The following is a 20,497-nucleotide window of genomic DNA, read 5'->3' on the forward strand; positions in this document are numbered from 1 at the left end:
TTTCAGAAAAAGGTAATTGTATTTTTAAGGCTGGATTCCTTACAATGAAATTAGGTTTATATGATCCTGCTATTTGCACGCACATGAGTAACCATGCATCTGTCTGGCCCTCCTCCCAAATGACTTTCAAGACTGTTGGCCATTTTAAACCAAATTGGTTCCCAGCAGAATTTCATAAAAATAAGGCTACTGGAGAGGCAACTAACTTGAGAAGAGAAGAGAAGAGAAGAGAAGAGAAGAGAAGAGAAGAGAAGACAAGACAAGACAAGACAAGACAAGACAAGACAAGACAAGACTATTTCAGTTGGAAGGGACCTACAACGATCATCTAGTCCAACTGTCTGACCAATTCAGGGCTGACCAAGTTAAAGCATAATAACTTGCCATAGTATTCCAGCTGAAGGAAAGGATAAAGCATGAGCTTAACTATAAACACTGCAGTTAATCTCTAAGATTTTAAAAGTTTTATGAGAAGACAGTGTCTCATGAAAATGCTCATGTAACCCCTTAAAACTACTATCTGCATTTATTTGAATAGACTTTTCTACGCATAATTGTTGTCAATGGAAAGATGAAAACAGCTTTTTCATTACTCCTTGATATACAAATAATTGATGAAGTTTTATTATTTTCTAATAATACTATGAATTAATTAGGATATTACACAAAAAATGTGGAAATTAGAAATATATAAGAAAATACATCTTACAGGGCTTTAATCATTTCTTCTTCCATCTTCTGTAGTGAATCAAGTAACAGAGGAAGTGTAGTGTCATAATATTGGTGCTGATGTAACTGTGCTCCTTTCAGTGCCAATACATATTGATTATGCAACATATGAAGTTTCATAGTGGCTTTATCACACCGATCTTTGGCTTTCTCAGTCTCCTTTCCTGAGAAGAAAGAAAAAAAGAAAATGCATATGGTGATTTTAAAGTATACAAACATCAATACTTGTGGTTGACATAAATCTAATAGATTTATGATGTTTGCACTTTGTTCCACAACAATACGTTTAAGCTATTTCTCTGAAGAAGCTAAAATTTGACAATTCTCAGGTCACTAGTAAGAGCAAATGTCTTAGTGTTCTTATTCAAGACTAAGAAAAAAATGCTGCATTTTCTTTGAGCAGAAATGTGAGAATACTTTATCTGAAAGTATACAAAAACCATCATCTGCATAAGTATAAAAATAATATAACTATGAAGAATGAAATAAAAGCCACTCAAACACATGACTATCACAAATGCTAATCTTTTATTTGTCTCAGAGTAAATAAACATTTTTTAATGAAAAAAATAAGAAATGTCCTACTAGGTCAGACCCATGATCCATTTAGATCAGTACTAAGTCTCCAGCAGTGATAGCAGGAACTCCTTTTAGGGAAAGCATGTGTATTGGGTTTGCATGGCAAGGTTTTGGTAGCGGGGGGGCTACAGGGGTGGCTTCTGTGAGAAGATGCCAGAAGCTTCCCTTATGTCCAATAGGGTCAACGCCAGCTGGCTCCAAGACGGACCCGCCACTGGCAAAGGCTGAGCCAATCAGTGATGGATGTAGCGCCTCTGTGATAACATATTTAAGAAAGGGGAAAAAACTGCTGCGCAACAGCATCTGGGAGAGAGGAGTGAGAATGTGTGAGAGAAACAACTATGCAGACACCAAGGTCAGTGCAGAAGGAGGGGCAGGAGGTGCTCCAGGCACCGGAGCAGAGATTCCCCTGCAGCCCGTGGGGAAGCCCATGGTGAGGGAGGCTGTGCCCTGCAGCCCGTGGGGAAGCCCATGGTGAGGGAGGCTGTGCCCTGCAGCCCATGGAGGTCCACGGTGGAGCAGATATCCACCTGCAGCCCGTGGAGGACCCCACACCAGAGCAGGTGGATGCGCCCAGAGGAGGCTGTGACCCCGTGAAGAGCCCACGCTGGAGCAGGCTCCTGGCAGGACCTGTGACCCCGTGGAGAGACAAGCCCACACTGGAGCAGGTTTGCTGGCAGGACTTGTGACCCTGTGGGGGATACACACTGGAGCAGTCTGTTCCTGAAGGACTGCACCCCATGGAAAGGACCCATGCTGGAACAGTTTGTGAAGAACTGCAGCCCATGGGAAGGACCTACATTGGAGAAGTTCATGGAGGACTGTCTCCCGTGGGAGGGACCCCATGGTGGAGCAGGGGAAGAGTGTGAGGAAGAAGGAGCGGCAGAGACAATGTGTGATGAACTGACTGCAACTCCTGCTCCCCGTACCCCTGCACTGCTCGGGGGCAGGCACGCAGCAGCATGGTGACCACCCGGCAAAAAGCAGTATCCCCTGCTTCTCCTGAGCTTCTAGCACCTGGTAGAACCAATGCAGCCACACAGACAGAGCTCCTGTTCAAGCATGCAACCACCCAGGTTTCCAGCTGTGGGATGTGTGAAGGGATATTCCTAGAGGTGGAAAGTGATTGCAAGCAAGACTGTGGGAGGTGTGACCAGATTGATGAACTGCTCTGCTTGGTGGCTGAGCTGCAGGAGGAGGTGAGCAGACTGAGGAGTATTCAAGAGTCTGAGAGGGAGATTGATTAATGGAGCCGTACTCTGCCATATATGATGCATAGAAGCCAACTCAGCGTGGCCACTACGGAGGCAGGTCCTGGATCTGCTTTGTGCCAGGGGGAAGGCAGTGTCATAAGGGATAAGGAGGGGTGGAAGAAGGTTACAGCATGGAGTGGTAAGAGAAACCCCTCCTTACCCTCTAAGATACCCTTACAGAACAGGTACGAGGCCCTGGGTACGGTAGATGAAGCGCATAATGAGAAAGAGGAGGAACCTGTGCAAGCAGTCTTGCCAAGATCAGAGAGACCAACCCCTTGCAACAAAACCTGCATTAAGACCAGTGCCAAGAAGAAACAACAGCGAGTTATGGTCATTGGTGATTCCCTCCTGTGAGGAATGGAAGCACCCGTTTGAAGACCGGACTATCTTTTCAGGGAAGTTTACTGCCTCCCTGGGGCCTGAATTAGGGACGTCACCACAAGGCTGAAGACCCTAGTTCAACCTTCAGACTACTATCCATTCCTGCTCTTTCACATGGGTACAAATGATGTTGCAACAAAAAGTCTGAGGTCAATCAAAAGAGACTTCAGAGCACAGGTAGTATTTTCTTCAATCCTCCCAGTAATGGCGGGAGACTTCAGAAGAAACAGGCGAGCCCAGGATATCAATACCTGGCTCCAGGACTGGTGCCTCCACCAAAACTTTGGGTTTTTAAACCATGGAAGAGCCTTTGAGGCATAAGGTATGCTGGGACCTGATGGGATCCACCTGTCCCGATGGGGAAAATGGGTCTTTGGGTGTAAGCTGGCAGGGCTGATTGAGAGAGCTTTTAAACTAGAATCGATGGGGCAAGGGGATACCAACAGGATTGCAGTAGGTAAGCCAAGGCTTGGCATGGTATTGCCTGAGGGTGGCAATGCTAGTGGGAGCATTTACGCTGCTCCAGGGAGCACGGAGGGCTTAGGAGCCTGTCTGAAATGCTTGTACACCAACACACACAGTATGAGAAACAAGCAGGATGAACTGGAAGCGTTGGTCAGCTCCCAGAGCTATTGGTATTAGTGAGACTTGGAGGAATGAGTCCCATGAATGGAGGGCTACAGGCTGTTCAGGAAGGATAGGCAGGCAAGGCAGAGGAGTTGCACTATATGCAAGGGAGAGGTTTGATTGTTACAGCCCTTACAGTTAGCGGTGATGTGGTGGAGAGCCTCTGGGTGAGGATTAGGGGGATGGAAAACAAAGGAGATGTTGCAGTGGGTGTCTACTGCCCAGCCAGGATGATAGCACTGAGGAGTTACTCTATAGGCAATTAGGAGAAATCTCTGGATTGGTAGCCCTTGCCCTTATGGGAGATTCCAACTTCCCAGACATCAACTGGGAATACCATACTGCTGTGCCAAGCAGGTCTGGGAAATTCCTGAAGTATGTTGAAGATAATGTCTTGTCACAAGTACTCAGTGACCAACTAGGAAAGAGGCCCTCCTAGGCTTGTTGTTTGTGAATAGAGAAGGACTCGCGGGAGATGTGATGGTAGGTGGCTGTCTTGGCCACAGTGATTGCAAAATAGTTGAGTTTAAAATTTTCAGTGTAATGAGAAAAAAGGACAGCAGAGTCGCTACCCTGGACTTCAAGAGAGCAAACTTTAAGCTACTCAGGGAGCTACTTAGCAGAGTCCCCTGGGAATCTGCCTTTGAGGGCTTAGGAGTCCACGAGTGCTGGTCAGTTTTTAAGAACCACCTTTTAGAAGCACAGGAGCAGGCAATTCCAGTGTGTCAAAAGTCAAGCAAGCGGGGCAGAAGACCAGCTTGGCTGAACAGGCAACTCCTTGTGGAGCTCAAGAGGAAAAAGAAATTGTACAAATTGTACAAGCAAGGTCAGGCTTTGCAGGAAGATTACAGAGCTGTGGTTCATTTATGCAGGGAGAAAACACGAAAGGCCAAAGCTGAACTAGAGCTGAAACTGGCCAGTGTTGTTTCAGACAGCAAGGGCTTTTTTAAGTATGTTAATAGCAAGAGGAGGTCTAAGGAAAACATTGAATCGATACTTGTTGAAGATGGTCACCAGACTAATAGGGATAAAGAAAAAGCAGAGGCATTCAATGTGTTTTTCCCCTCAGTCTTTAATAATACTGATAGACCTTGGGCTGCCTGGTCCCCTGAGTCGGAGGACCACGAGTGTGGGAACAGTGACTTTCCATTTGTGGACACTGAAATTGTAAGGGACCAGCTGTATCAGCTGAATGTTCACAAGTCTATGGGGCCTGATGGGATTCATCCCAGAGTACTGAAGGAGCTAGCGGCCGTTACAGCAGGACCCCTCTCAATCATCAACCAAAGGTCTTGGGAGTCTGGGGAAGTCCCCGCTGACTGGAAGCTAGCCAACGTTATTCCACTTTACAAGAAGGGCGTGAGGGAAGACCCAGGGAACTATAGACATGTTAGTCTAACCTCAGTACCTGGAAAAATTATGGAGAAGATCATCCTGGGTGCTATTGAAAGGCATTTAAAGAACAATGCAATCATCAGGCACGGTCAACATGGGTTCACAAAGGGAAAGTCCTGTCTAACTAATTTGATATCCTTCTATGATATGAGGTCACCCACCTAGTGGATGAAGGGGAAGGCAGTGGATGTGGTTTTTCTGAATTTTAGTGAGGCTTTTGATACTGTCCCTCAACAGCATCCTTCTGGACAAGTTGCCCAACTGTGGGATGAGCAGGTACATGGTGTGCTGGGTGAAGAACTGGCTGAAGGGCAGAGCTCGAAGGGCAGAGCTCAAAGGGTTGCAGTGAATGGGGCTACATCTGGCTGGTGACCAGTCACCAGCGGTGTTCCTCAGGGTTCAATGCTAGGGCCAGTTCTGTTCAATATTTTTATCAACGATCTGGATGCAGGAGTTAAATGCACCATTAGCAAGTTTGCTGATGATACCAAACTGGGAGGTGCTGTTGACTCCCTTGAGGGACAAGAGGCCTTGCAGAGGGATCTAGATAGATTGGAGCATTGGGCTATGATTAATGGGATGAAATTTAACAAGTCCAAATGACAGATTCTGCACCTGGGATGGAGTAATGCTGGGCACAAGCATAAATTGGGAGAGGAGTGGCTGGAGAGCAGCCCTGCAGAAAAAGGGATCTGGGGGTGCAGGTTGACAGCCGGCTCAATAGGAGTCAGCAGTGTGCCCTGGCAGCCAAGAGGGCAAACCGCATTCTGGGGTGCATCAAACACAGTATAACCAGCTGGTCAAAAAAGGTGATTATCCCACTGTATTTAGTACTAGTGTGGCCTCACCTTGGGTACTGTGTGCAGTTCTGGGCCCCACAATTTAAAAAGGATCTTAAGGACCTTGAATGCATCCAGAGGAGGGCAACAAAGCTGGTGAAAGGGCTGGAAGACATGTCCTATGAGGAGCAGCTAAGGGCTCTGGGCTTGTCTAGTTTGGAGAAAAGGAGGCCAAGGGGCGACCTCGTTGCTCTCTGCAGCTTCCTGAGGAGGGGAAGTGGAGAGGGAGGTGCTGATCTCTTCTCCCTGGTATCCAGTGATAGGACGTGTGGGAATGGTTCAAAGCTGCATCAGGGGAGGTTCAGACTGGACATTAGGAAGCATTTCTTTACCGAGAGGGTGGTCAAACACTGGAACAGGCTTCCTAGAGAGGTGGTTGGTGCCCCATGCCTGTCAGTGTTTAAGAGGCATTTGGACAATGCCCTTAATAACATGCTTTAACTTTTGGTCAGCCCTGAAGTGGTCAGGCAGTTGGACTAGATGATCGTTGTAGGTCCCTTCCAACTGAAATAGTCTAGTCTAATCTATTCTATAAATTAAATGAATTTCCCCGAGTTGAGTCTGTTTTGCCCATGACGGTAATTGCTGAGTGATCTCCCTGTCCTTATCTCAACCCACGAGCCTTTCATCATATTTTTCGTCTCTGTCCAGTTGAGGAGGGGGAGTGATAGAGCAGCTTGGTGGGCAACTGGCATCCAGCCAAGGTTAACCCACCACAGCATGCAAAATTGGCTGCTATTTGTGGCCCTTTTCCCTTGCATTTTCTCATCATCCATTGTCACTGGATTAGGGATGTTAGAGGATATAACCCTGCTTGTTCCTTGTATTATCTGTTCTGAACCAGTTTTCCATTAATATAACTAATCCATTTTTGAATCTATTGATACCTGTCTGCCTCCACAACTTCCTGCAACAGCAAGTTCCAGAAGTTCACTGCCTGCTTTGCACAGCACTTTCCTTTTATCTGTTTTAAAACAGTCTCCTGCTGGTTTCAACTAGTGCCACCTAGTTCTAGTACTGCAAGATTTGGAGAATAACAGTTCTGCGTTCATCAGGTCATTAACTCCCTTGCTAAGTCACTGATGAAAACGTTGAATAAAAGCCAGTCACAGCACTAATTCCATTAGTTACTGAGTCTGTTCCATTCTGGAAAAAATACTGTTAAGCCCTACCCTTTGCTTCCTACCCTTTGACCATTTATCTATAAGGGCCTTTCCTCCCATCCTATGGCAAGTTATTTGTTTTAATAGCCTTTGGCAAAGAGCGAGCCTTATCAGATGTTCTTTGAAAAAAAAATATATTTTGTTCACTGAAACCTTTTTATCCACATGCTTAATGACATATTCCTAGAACTCCATCAAGTTAGCAAATGTCTTTACAAAAATAATGCTGACTGTTTCCTAACAGACCATGGTTATTCACACCCTCAGCTGCTCACGGCTTGGATAAGTGCACTCTGCGCTGGGTTAAAAACTGGCTGGACGGCCGAGCCCAGAGAGGGGTGGTGAATGGAGTCAAATCCAGTTGGCGGCCGGTCACGAGTGGTGTTCCCCAGGGCTCAGTACTGGGGCCGGTCCTGTTCAATATCTTCACTGATGATCTGGATGAGGGGATTGAGTGCACCCTCAGTAAGTTTGCAGATGACACCAAGTTGGGTGGAAGGGTCGATCTGCTGGAGGGCAGGAAGGCCCTACAGAGGGACCTGGACAGGCTGGATTGATGGGCCGGGGCCAACTGTATGAGGTTCAACAAGGCTCAGTGCCGGGTCCTGCACTTGGGTCACAACAACCCCATGCAATGCTACAGGCTTGGGGAGGAGTGGCTGGAGAGCTGCCTGGCAGGAAAGGACCTGGGGGTGTTGGTCGACAGCTGGCTGAACATGAGCCAGCAGTGTGCTCAGGCGGCCAAGAGGGCCAATGGCATCCTGGCTTGTATCAGGAATAGTGTGGCCAGCAGGACCAGGGAGGTGATAGTGCCCCTGTACTCGGCACTGGTGAGGCCGCACCTCGAGTACTGTGTTCACTTTTGGGCCCCTCACTACAAGAAGGACATCGAGGTGCTGGAGTGTGTCCAGAGAAGGGCAACGAAGCTGGTGAAGGGTCTAGAGCACAAGTCTTATGAGGAGCGGCTGAGGGAGCTGGGGTTGTTTAGCCTGGAGAAGAGGAGGCTGAGGGGAGTCCTTATTGCTCTCTACAACTACCTGAAAGGAGGCTGTAGCAAGGTGGGGGTCGGTCTCTTCTCCCTAGTAACAAGCGATAGGATGAGAGGAAACGGCCTCAAGCTGCACCAGGGGAAGTTTAGGTTGGATATTAGAAAAAACTTCTTCACCGAAAGGGTGGTCAGGCACTGGCACAGGCTGCCCAGGGAAGTGATTGAGTCTCCATCCCTGGAGGTATTTAAAAGAAGGGTAGATGTGGTGCTTGAGGACGTGGTTTAGTGGTGGACTTGGCAGTGCTAGGTTAACGGTTGGACTCGATGATCTTAAGGGTCTTTTCCAACCTTAACGATTCTATGATTCTATGAAATCTTATTTATTGTAGTCTCTACAGTCTTGCCAAGGATGGAAGTCAGAATCATCTCTGTAGCTCCCAGGATCTCTTCTAGACCCTTGATAATCCAGCAGGCCCCTGGCACAGTGGTAGATTACGCACCTTAACCACCAGTTCAATAATTTGATATCTGAGCTCCTTCAGAGCTCCCAGGTGAAGGCCATCTGGTGATGGTGACTTATTAACAATTAATCAATATATATCTGGTCCAGTGGTTCCTCATATTATCCTTATATTGAGCTAGTTCCTTCAGATTCCCCACTACAAATAATGCATCAGGTAGGTAACCTTCCCAACATCTTCAGCAGGAAAAGCTGATGCAAAGAATACACTGAGCTGTGCTGCCTTGGCTTAGTCATTCCTGAGTGTCCTCTTATACCTTTCTCTTCAAGAAAATCTCAAAGTTTTCTCATTGGCTTTCAACGTTTGATGCGTTTAAAGAACTTTCTACTATCGGCTCAAGCATCCTTTTTTTGACAGTCCCACACGACATCCTTATTTCTAAATTAGAGAGATATGGATTTGAAGGGTGGACTATTTGATGGATAAGAAATTGGCTGGATGGACGCATCCAGAGAGTTACGGTCAATGGCTCTATGTCCAGGTGGAGACTGGTGACGAGTGGTGTCCCTCAGGGCTCTGTCTTGGGACCGATGCTTTTCAATATCTTTATCGATGACATAGACAGTAGGATAGAGTGCACCCTCAGCAAGTTCGCGGATGACACGAAGCTGAGTGGTGCAGTTGACACACCTGAAGGACGGGATGCCATGCAGGGGGACCTGGACAAGCTTGAGAAGTGGGCCCATATGAACCGAATGAGGTTCAACAAGTCCAAGTGTAAGGTCCTGCACCTGGGTCGAGGGAATCCCAGACGTGAGTACAGACTGGGAGAAGAACTCATTGAGAGCAGCCACGCAGAGAAGGACTTGGGGGTCCTGGTGGACGAAAAGCTGGATAGGAGCCAGCAATGTGCACTAGCAGCCCAGAAAGCCAACCGTATCCTGGGCTGCACCAGAAGAGGTGTGGCCAGCAGGGCGAGGGAGGGGATTCTGCCCCTCTGCTCTGTCCTCCTGAGACCCCACCTGGAGTACTGCATCCAGCTCTGGAGCCCTCAACACAAGAAAGATGTGGACCTTTTAGAACGGATCCAGAGGAGGGCCACAAAGATGATCAGAGGGCTGGAGCACCTCTGCTATGAAGACAGGCTGAGAGAGCTGGGGTTGTTCAGCCCGGAGAAGAGAAGGCTCCGGGGAGACCTTATAGTGGCCTTCCAGTACTTAAAGGGGGCTTATATAAAAGAGGGGGAGAGACTCTTTATAAGGGCAGATAGCGATAGGACAAGGGGGGAACGGTTTCAAACTGAAAGAGGGGAGATTTAGATTAGATGTTAGGAAAAAATTCTTCACTATGAGGGTGGTGAGGCACTGGAACAGGTTGCCCAGAGAGGTTGTGGACGCCCCGTCCCTAGCAGTGTTCAAGGCCAGGTTGGATGGGGCCCTGAGCAACCTGGTCTAGTGGGTGGCATCCCTGCCCATGGCAGGGGGGCTGGAGTTAGATGATCTTTAAGGTCCCTTCCAGCCCAAGCCATTCTATGATTCTATGATTCTATGATCCTTTACAAGATGCTCTTCAAATTCTTACACACTCTTAATCTCCTGTTTACCTAACATGTTTTATGGATTTTCCTGTTTTCCTTTATTTTCTTAAATGCCAGCCTTCTGTCTATGCTGGCCTCCTTACTTTTTATAGAGCTATGGCATGGTTTTTTGATCACTTTTTCTTTTTGAATTACAGCACACAGCTTACCTGGCCTTCTAACACAGTATTTCTGAAAAGCCTTCAGATTGCTTGGTTTATGAATTAATCTTTTCATGTTTTTCATTTGGGTATTCGGTTTTAGTTTTTTACTTTTTTGCCCTTTTTCTTGTTTTGTTTCTTTTTTTTTTAAAGAATTATCTGCCTCAAGCTTACTTAACTAAATCCCTTTCTTGAAATTGAGTTTCTGTATGATGGATTTATTTGGTTTGTCCTCTACCATTACAGTGTTGAAACTAATTGTATGCTGGTTGCTATTACATACTGGCTATCCCACTAATACCTCTACATCATTTGAGTGCACATCACTTAAGATGAAACCCAAAATAGCACCTTCTCCTCTGGGTTCTAAGACTCATTGTTCTAGGAAGCTGTCATTTATTGTGAGCAAAAATTCCATTGCTACATATCATCCTGATGAAGCACTGATTCAGTCCACAGCGGAGTAGCTGAAGTCTCCCACTATTATTCCTGTCCAAAGCTCACAGCTTCTCTAGTACAACTGTCCTGGTTTCAGCTGGGATAGAGTTAATTTTCTTCCTAGTAGCTGGTATAGTGCTGTGTTTTGGGTTCAGGATGAGAACAATGTTGATAACACACTGATGTTTTGGTTCTTGCTAAGTAGTGCTAAGCAGTTGCTAAGTAGTTGCTAAGTAGTGCTTACACTGGTCCAGGACTTTTCAGATTCCCATGCTCTGCCAGGTGCACAAGAAGCTGGGAGGGGGCACAGCCAGGACAGCTGACCCAGACTGGCCCAAGGGCTATTCCATACCGTATGACGTATGAGGGTGGTGAAACACTGGAATGGGTTGCCCAGAGAGGTGGTAGATGCCCCATCCTTGGAAACATTCAAGGCCAGGCTGGATGAGGCTCTGAGCAACCTGATCTAGTTGTAGATGTCTCTGCCCATTGCAGGGGGGATGGACTAGATGACCTTTAAAGGTCCCTTCCATCCCAAAGCATTCCATGGTTCTATGACATCATGCTCAGTATATAAGCTCGAGGAAGAAGAAGGAAGGGGGGGACATTCGGTGTGATGGTATTTGTCTTCCCAAGTAACCGTTACGCGTGATGGAGCCCTGCTTTCCTGGAGATGGCTGCACACCTGCCTGTCAATGGGAAGGAGTGAATGAATTCCTTGCTTTGCTTTGCTTGTGCGCGCAGTTTTTGCTTTACCTATTAAACTGTCTTTATCTCAACCCATGAGTTTTCTCACTTTTACTCTTCCGATTCTCTCCCCCATCCCACTGGGGGGGAGTGAGCGAGCAGCTGTGTGGTGCTTAGTTGCTGGCTGGGGTTAAACCACGACAGTCCTTTTTGGCGCCCAACGTGGGGCACGAAGGGTTCGAGATAATGACAGAGTTGATTGGAACGTGCTAGATCGAATTTATAGCTGTTATTGCTGTTTAGGTATTAATCAGCAGGCTCCTGTGCTTGCCATGGGGCTTGCTTGCCTTACCGTATATTAGAGTCTAGTGCTCATTAGTGGCTGCTTTTTTGCTTTTGCTGCTTGCTGTATTGCTTATCATCTTACTCTGCTGTGCCCAGGAACATTTTGATAACAGCAATGGCCACGTGCCTGGGCTGGCAGATGGCCAGGGCATCACTGCTGTTTCTGTGCTGCTGTACTGGACAGGCTGGAACTCCAGTGTGAACTGGAGTGGAAGGGACTGTCACCTGTGGATGAGTCCATGCGGGAGCAGGACACCCCAAAGCGTCTGTGGACATGGATAAGCCCATGCCAGAGCACCCCATGGAAGTTAAGGGTGGAGCAGATATCCACCTGCAGCCCGTGGAATGAAAGGATTAAAACCAAGACAGACAAAGCCACTGCATCAAAATGCCTCCTGGAAGAATTAAAGCCTAGGGGCAAGGAGGATATTGTAAATATCTTTTAGTCACTTAACTAAACAAAACAAAGGCCTTTGTGATTTAGGGAGTAGTTAGAATGGTTATAAGATAAGGGGGCTCCGGGATAATCTCATCCCTGAAGGACACCGTTTATGTGATCCTAGGACTGAGTTTGCGCAGAAGCAAAGGTCAATCAACGAACACAGTGAAGAAGACTATGAGCCTTCATCTGAAGACCCCCAAGGACCACTTGAAGACCACCATGGGAGACGACTGCGCATGCGGATCGGACATTTGCATATGTTAATAAGCTCCAGGAAATCTCATGTTTATGTAAATGATTTCTCGGAAATCCTGTGAATATGTAGGACTTTATAGTATATAATCTCTGAAAGTCTACCAAATCGGTGGAGCACTCATGGTGGAGAATCTCCAGTGCTGCCCAGCGCTGCAATAAAGGATACCTGCTTAATAGTAACTTTGTTGCTATTGAGTTTCATTTCAGGGACTCTCTGAATACTCCGTTTCTCCCTTGGGGAGATTCGGACTGTGAGGAGAAGCATCCATGAATTTTTGTATCAGGAGGACCCCATCCCAGAGCAGGTGGATGCCGGAAGGAGGCTGTGACCCCGTGGGAAGCCCGTGCTGGAGCAGGCTCCTGGCAGGACCTGTGGACTCGTGAAGAGAGGAGCCCACACTGGAGCAGGTTTTCTGGCAGGACTTGTGACCCCGCAGGGGAACAACGCTGGAGCAGTCTGTTCCTGAAGGACTGCACCCCGTGGAAGGGACCCATGCTGGAGCAGTTCGTGAAGAACTGCAGCCCGTGGGAAGGACCCACATTGGAGAAGTTCATGAAGGACTGTCTCCTGTGGGAGGGACCTCAAGCTGGAGCAGGGGCAAGGGGAGGCGTCCATTGCAGTGTTAAACCCAATGGTCTGGTCCAAAGGGGCCAGGGGTGGGGACTGTAATGGAAATACCTTTAAATTGTTGTAACCCAGGATTTAAGTTGCATGTTATGGGAATGACTATAGCAGGAGCCCCTTGTTGCTAGCCAGGCTAGGAGTAAGGGGAGGAGTTCATTGCAATGTTAATTGCAATGCATTACACTGGTCAAGGACTTTTCAGCTTCCCATGCTCTGCCAGGTGCACAAGAAGCTGGGAGGGGGCACAGCCAGGACAGCTGACCCAGACTGGCCCAAGGGCTGTTCCATACCATATGGTGTCATGCTCAGCATATACCTGGGGTGAGTTGGCCGGGGGGGGAGCGATCGCTGCTCAGGAACGGGCTGGGCATCAGTCAGTGGTTGGTGACCAATTGTGTCGTGTATCATTTGTTTTGTATATTATTATTGTATTATATTATTATTATTATTACTACTACTACTACCACCACCCCCATTCTATTTCATTTTACTTCAATTATTAACCTGTTCTTATCTCAAACCACGAGTTTTCTGACTTTCACCCTTCCAGTTCTCTCCCCCACCCCACTGGGGGGAAGTGAGCGAGCGGCTGTGTGGTGCATAGTTGCTGGCTGGGGTTAAACCACAACACCACCTGAAGACCACCACGGAAGACGACTGCGCATGCGGATCGGACATTTACATATAAGTTCCAAGAAATCTCATGTTTATGTAGACGAATTCTCAGAAATCCTATGAATATGTATATTTTCATAGTATATAATTACTCAAAGTCTATCAAGCCTTCGGAGCACTTATGGTGGAATTATCCCCAGTGCTGCCCGGCGCCGCAATAAAGAATGCCTGCTTTCTAAAACTCCAAATTAAGTTTTAGAGAGCGAATTATTTTGCCACATTCCGGTAACAGAACAAGTGCAGAATCCTGAAAAACTAGTAAAGTATTTGGAAAAAGTATGCTGTCACCCTGGCAACTCCAGAGAGACACAGATCACTGCAACGTGCTGGGGCCTGGCCCATGCCTACCGAGCCCTATTCAACACTATTCAGAACCCTCAAGGGGAGGAGAAGGTCTCTGGATCTGACAACAAAATGACAGGCACCGTGGCTACGAAAGCCTCTATGAAAGGCGCTGTGGCTAAACCAGAGTAGCAAACCCTGCCAGTATCAGTCACCCCTATACACAAGAAAAAATACACAAGAAAATCAGCTCGTTTAGTAAAAGATGAAGATGAGCCAGGGCCATCAAGAGAGCAGGAGGAGGAAGTGGCAGGACCCACAAATGAGATGGTAACCACCCGATCCCTGTCCCTGAGTGAGCTGCGAGACATGCGAGAAGATTTCAGCCGTCATCCAGGCGATCACATTGTCACCTGGCTGCTCCGATGCTGGGATAACGGGGCCAATAGCCTGGAATTGGGGGGTAGGGAAGCCAAGCAGCTGGGATCCCTTTCTAGGGAAGGGGGCATTGACAAAGCGATTGGAAAAGGGGCACAAGCCCTCAGCCTCTGGAGGTGACTCCTGTCAGGCCTGAAGGAAAGGTATCCCTTCAAGGAAGATGTTATATGTCACCCAGGCAAGTGGACCACCATGAAGAGAGGTATCCAGTACCTGAGGGAATTAGCCGTGCTGGAGATGATTTATGGTGACCTGGACAAGGAGCAGTTATCCAAAGATCCAGATGAAGTCCAGTACACCTGGAATCGACTGCCCCAGGGGTGGAAACACAGCCCCACCACTTGCCATGGACTGATCCAGACTGCGCTGGAACAGGATGGGGCTCTGGAACACCTGCAATACATTGATGACATCATCATACGGGGCAATACAGCAGAAGAAGTTTTTGAGAAAGGGAAGAACATGGCCCAAATCCTTCTGGAGGCCGACTTCTTTGCATTAAAACAAAGTAAGGTCAAGGGACCTGCACAGGAGATCCAGTTCTTAGGAATAAAATGGCAAGATGGACGTCGTCAGATCCCAATGGATGTGATCAACAAAATAACAGCCGTGTCTCCACCAACCAGCAAAGAGGAAACACAGGCTTTCTTGGGCGCTGTGGGGTTTTGGAGAATGCGTATTCCAAATTACAGTCTGATCGTAAGCCCTCTCTATCAAGTGACCCAGAAGAAGAACAATTTCAAATGGGGCCCTGAGCAAGGACAAGCCTTTGAACAAATTAAACGGGAGATAGTTCGTGCAGTAGCCCTTGGGCCAGTTGGGGCAGGGCAAGATGTAAAAAATATGCTCTACACCGCAGCTGGAGAGAACGGCCCTACCTGGAGCCTCTGGCAGAAAGCACCAGGGGAGACTCGAGGTCAACCCTTAGGGTTTTGGAGTCGGGGATACAGAGGATCTGAGGCCCACTATACTCCAACTGAAAAAGAGATATTGGCAGCATATGAAGGGTCTCGAGCTGCTTCGGAAGTGGTTGGTACTGAAGCACAGCTCCTCCTGGCACCCCGACTGCCGGTGCTGGCCTGCATGTTCAAAGGGAGGGTCCCCTCTACACATCATGCAACTGATGCTACGTGGAGTAAGTGGGTCGCACTGATCACACAATGGGCTCGAATAGGAAACCCCAGTCGCCCAGGAATCTTGGAAGTGATCATGGACTGGCCAGAAGGCAAAGATTTCGGAAGGAGGAGGTGACGCCTGCTGAGGAGGCCCCACCGTATAATAAACTGCCAGAAAATGAGAAGCAATATGCCCTGTTCACTGATGGGTCCTGTCGTCTTGTGGGGAAGCATCGGAGGTGGAAAGCTGCTGTGTGGAGCCCTATACGACAAGTCACAGAAACTGCTGAAGGAGCAGGTGAATCGAGTCAGTTTGCAGAGGTGAAAGCCATCCAGCTGGCTTTGGATATTGCTGACCAAGAAAAGTGGCCAGTGCTCTGTCTCTGTACTGACTCATGGATGGTGGCAAATGCCCTGTGGGGGTGGTTGCAGCAATGGAAGCAGAGCAACTGGCAGCGCAGAGGCAAACCCATCTGGGCTGCCGCATTGTGGCAAGATATTGCTGCCCGGATAGAGAACCTGGCTGTAAAAGTACGTCACGTAGATGCTCACGTACCCAAGAGTGGGGCCAGTGAAGAACATCAAAACAACCATCAGGTGGATCAGGCTGCTAAGATTGAAGTGGCTCAGGTGGATCTGGACTGGCACCATAAGGGTGGATTATTTCTAGCTCAGTGGGCCCATGACACCTCAGGCCATCAAGGAAGAGATGCAACATATAGATGGGCTCGTGATCGAGGGGTGGACCTGACCGTGGACACTATTGCACAGGCTATCCATGAATGCGAAACGTGCGCTGCAATCAAGCACCCTATCATGCACCAGCCTCTGGCAAAATCGCACAATACAATGGACTGTTAAAGACTACACTGAGAGCAATGGGTGGTGGGACATTCAAACACTGGGATACACATTTAGCAAAGGCCACCTGGTTAGTCAACACCAGGGGATCTGCCAATCCATCTGGCCCTGCCCCATCAAGACTTTTATGTACTGTAGAGGGGGATAAAGTCCCTGTAGTGCACATAAAAAATATGCTGGGGAAGACAGTCTGGGTTACTCCTGCCTCGGGCAAAGGCAAACCCATTTGTGGGATTGCTTTTGCTCAAGGACCTGGGTGCACTTGATGGGTGATGCGGGAGGATGGGGAAGTCCGATGTGTACCTCAAGGGGATTTGATTTTGGGTGAAAATAGCCAATGAACTGAATGGTATGATGTTAATTGCTATATAATACTGGATGCCATCACTTCTATGATTACTATATGCCATATCAACCAGTATACAGTAAGAATCACCCAGATTAATGAAGAATGAACTTTGAGGAAACCGAGCAAAGTGCAGCGGTGATAAAACCGGGACTGGCTTCAGCATGCAACAATCCCACACCACACACCACCTCTCCTGCCCTGAAAGACTGTTCTGACAGATGAAACCCAAAGTCATGGACTAAATGAACTCAACAAATGTTTTAGAGGGATGGCCCATAGACTAAGGAAATTATATCTATGTGTGTGTGTATCTCTATCTCTATCTCAAGAGACTGGAAAAGTGGTGGTGATTAATTGTAATGTACTGGAAAGTGTAAGACCTGGGCATGACATAGATGGTATGGAATAAGGGGTGGATATTGTCCTGGTTTCAGCTGGGATAGCGTTGATTTTTTCTTCCTAGTAGCTGGTATAGTGCTGTGTTTTGGATTTAGGATGGGAATAATGTTGATAACACACTGATGTGTTAGTTGTTGCTAAGTAGCACTTACACTAGTCAAGGACTTTTCAGCTTCCCAGGCTCTGCCCGGTGCACAAGGAGCTGGGAGGGGGCACAGCCAGGACAGCTGACCCAGACTGGCCCAAGGGCTATTCCATACCGTATGGTGTCATGCTCAGCATATAAACTGGGGGAGGTTGGCTGGGAGGCAGCGATCGCTGCTTATGTACTCTAAGTTCCCATGTTATGTAGTTACTTGGGGATAAACTTCAAATTAAAACAACATAGAGGACAGATAGGGAACTAGATGAAATTAACAACTGAGTATATATTTACATTTGTAAATGAATGTGAACACCAGTTAAAATAAGCTAAACAGCACTAAGTATAGTTTCTCTTATCCAATGCCATTGTGTCTTTACATGCTGTAAAGGTATATGGAAGGAGAGTGTCTGCTCCTTTAAGGGTATCTGGTCAAAGGAGCCATAAACAAAAAGAGAAACAAACCTGAGGGACAAATGATAAGGGAAGTCATGATAAGAACAAACCTGGCCAGTCACACTAATTGAGGGGCTATCAAGAAACTGCAGGCAAACTATCAAAGGAGCTGGTCGCAGGTAGAATGGGGCCAGTCAGTATGCTTGTCTGGCTGAGCCCTGCACCTGATCACCGCAGTCTATCCTATCTTCTTACATCTTCTTATTAAATATTTTCTTAACTGTCTCTCTGTGTAATCTCACTGTCTCATGTGTGTGTGCTGCAAGGACTAAGCACCAGCTACTGGTGAGACACGTGTGTGTGAGTGGAGTTTGGTGCTAGCTACTGGAATCAGACAGGGGGTGTAGGTACCCTGCAGCCTGTGCTGTCAGCTACTAGAGTGAGCAAGGGTCCTAGCGTCAGTAGTTGGAAGGGGCCATAGATCTCTAAATCTAGGTAGTGTCCGACAGATTTTGTGCCTGGAATGCCAGCTACTAGGTGGGATCAGCATGATTGGATTTGGTGCCAGCTACCAGAGTCAGACCAGGATGTAGGCACCCCATGGCCTCTGGTATCAGCTACTGGATAGAGTAGGGGTCTTTAAACTCCAACCACTGGGGTGGGAACAGTGTTTGCCCTGAAAACCAGCTACTGGGAGGGACCAGTGTGAGTGAGGGGCTCAGTGCCAGCAGCTGGAGTGGGACTGCACATCACAGCCCATGTGCCTGATGCCAGCTGCTGGTGTGGGCCAAGTGTGTGTATCTTCCCAAAACCTAGTGTGCACATGTATTCACTAACAAACTTCAAGCTGGACTAGCTGGCAAGTAGGAGGCCCTGGGTCTGGGCAGGGGTATCAGACAGGCAAGGGTCTATGCTGGTATACCTAGGGGGACTTGCGAGTGTAGAGTGCCTGTGGGACGAGTGTGTGCATGCTTGCTAGTGAGTATCAAACTGGACTAGCCAGCAAGTAGGGGACCCATGAAGCAGGTAAGAGGGCTCAGGATCTGGGCAGGGGTACCTGACAGACAAAGGGGCTGTGCCAGTACTTGAGGGATCCGCAAACATGTGTGTGCTTGTGAATCTGAAGTGTTGTGTGTGGTGTGTGTACTTTTGCTAGTGAACTTCTATCTCTACCAGCTGCAGAGGAGGAAGGGGACTTGTCTGTCTATATGTTTCATGAGAGTCCTATACATAGGAGCTGTTGAAGGCAATGCCTTATCCGTGTCAGTCTGTGTAACTGGTCATGTCAGTTTCCTCTGCCTGTGTGTGTGCCTGTGTCCGAGATACATGCTCAGCTTCACTACTGGTTGAACCTGCAAATGGGAAAGTGGCAGTCACATCCCTCAGCCTGGACAGAGAGACCCCAGGTCCCTGGGCACACTGGGCTGGGCTCCAGAAGCCAGGCAGGAGGGAGTCCTGGGCCAGAACAGCTGGAGGAGAAAGCCATGCTCTTAACATCCCTCAACACATTCATTTATCAGTTTTCACCCAGAATTTTGGACAAATTTGGAAAGAAATAATCTTTCTCTCAGCACCGATAACTACTATACTGCACTATGAATTATAGTACAACAGAACCAAGGAAAATAAGTATCATTTTAGGCAGTCATACAAAAAGTAAAGATGGATCTTGGAATTATATTTACACACTGCCATCCAATTAATTTTCTTTAAAGAAAAAAAAAAATCTTAAAGGCATGTAAAAAAAAAACACTAATCATTAACAACATATTTCAACAGATCAACAGACAACAGAACAAAGATTCTCATTTACCTAATCATTAGTACAAATCAACAGGAATCAAAACCACATGCAATTTCGACACACCATTCCCTTAAAAGCTTTAAAACATGCCAGCATAACAATGAATTCTTTTTCCCCTTTTGCTTAAGGTTAAACAATTTGGATCCATTCTACTAAGTGTCAAGAATTGATGTCGCTGCCACTGCAGCAACCATAAAAGATCACAGGATGCAAATAGGCTGCAGCTACAATGTAGATGAGACAGCTGCAACCTGCTTACCACTATTACAGTTAATTTGAGTAATTTTACATTCCAAATATATCTGCTGAAGGAATGATGAGTTTAAAAGAACAGAACTACCGTTTATTTTAAATTAGAGCTATCATTTGTTTTGATTTTCAAAAACAGTACCATCAAGTATATATGATGACAATTAGCCTGTCTTAAGACACTTTTTTTAATATTGCAATCCAGTTGCTTAAAATAAAAACATTATCTTGTTTCACTGAAAGTTTTAGTACATTCTAAAACCACAATAATAAATAAAATTAATACAAGTCAGTCATACCTTTAGCCACAGCATCTTTATACTTTTCTTTGGCAGAATTTACTTCTTTCATTAGTTGTCTATAGCTAGATTTTAGTTTCTCCAATTCTGTCTTTGTGACCTTTAAGAAAACAGAAATATAAAGTTTATTAGAAATACTCAACCTCAACATTACAAACAATCTTGCCATTTGTCGTGGTTTAACCCCAGCCAGCAACTAAGCACCACACAGCCACTTGCTCACTCCCCCCCCACGGTGGAATGGGGGAGAGAATCGGAAGGGTGAAAGGAAGAAAACTCGTGAGTTGAGATAAGAACAGTTTAATAATTGAAGTAAAATAAAATAGAATAGTAGTAGTAGTAATAATAATAATAGTATAATAATACAATAATAATACACAAAACAAGTGATACACTCTACAATTGCTCACCACCTGCCAACCAATGCCCCAAGCAGCAATTGCTGCCCCCAGCCAACTCCCCCCAGTTTATATGCTGAGCATGACACCATATGGTATGGAATAGCCCTTGGGCCAGTCTGGGTCAGCTGTCCTGGCTGTGC

General features: G+C 46.9%; 1 protein-coding gene across 2 annotated transcripts in view; it reads right to left on the bottom strand.

Moving 5' to 3' along the window:
- Positions 1-20,497, bottom strand: part of LOC309601615 (tyrosine-protein kinase Fer-like) — a gene marked incomplete at its 5' end in the record, with an annotated part of 158,509 nt that overhangs the window by 129,649 nt on the left and 8,363 nt on the right. For both annotated transcript variants that reach the window (XM_082334752.1, XM_082334751.1), the window contains 2 exons: positions 710-893; positions 19,957-20,056. In XM_082334752.1, coding sequence (XP_082190878.1) covers positions 710-893; positions 19,957-20,056 — 284 coding nt within the window. The remainder of the gene's footprint in view (positions 1-709; positions 894-19,956; positions 20,057-20,497) is intronic.

Source organism: Platalea leucorodia (assembly GCF_965183815.1).
Source record: "Platalea leucorodia genome assembly, chromosome: W".
Lineage (NCBI taxonomy): Eukaryota > Metazoa > Chordata > Aves > Pelecaniformes > Threskiornithidae > Platalea > Platalea leucorodia.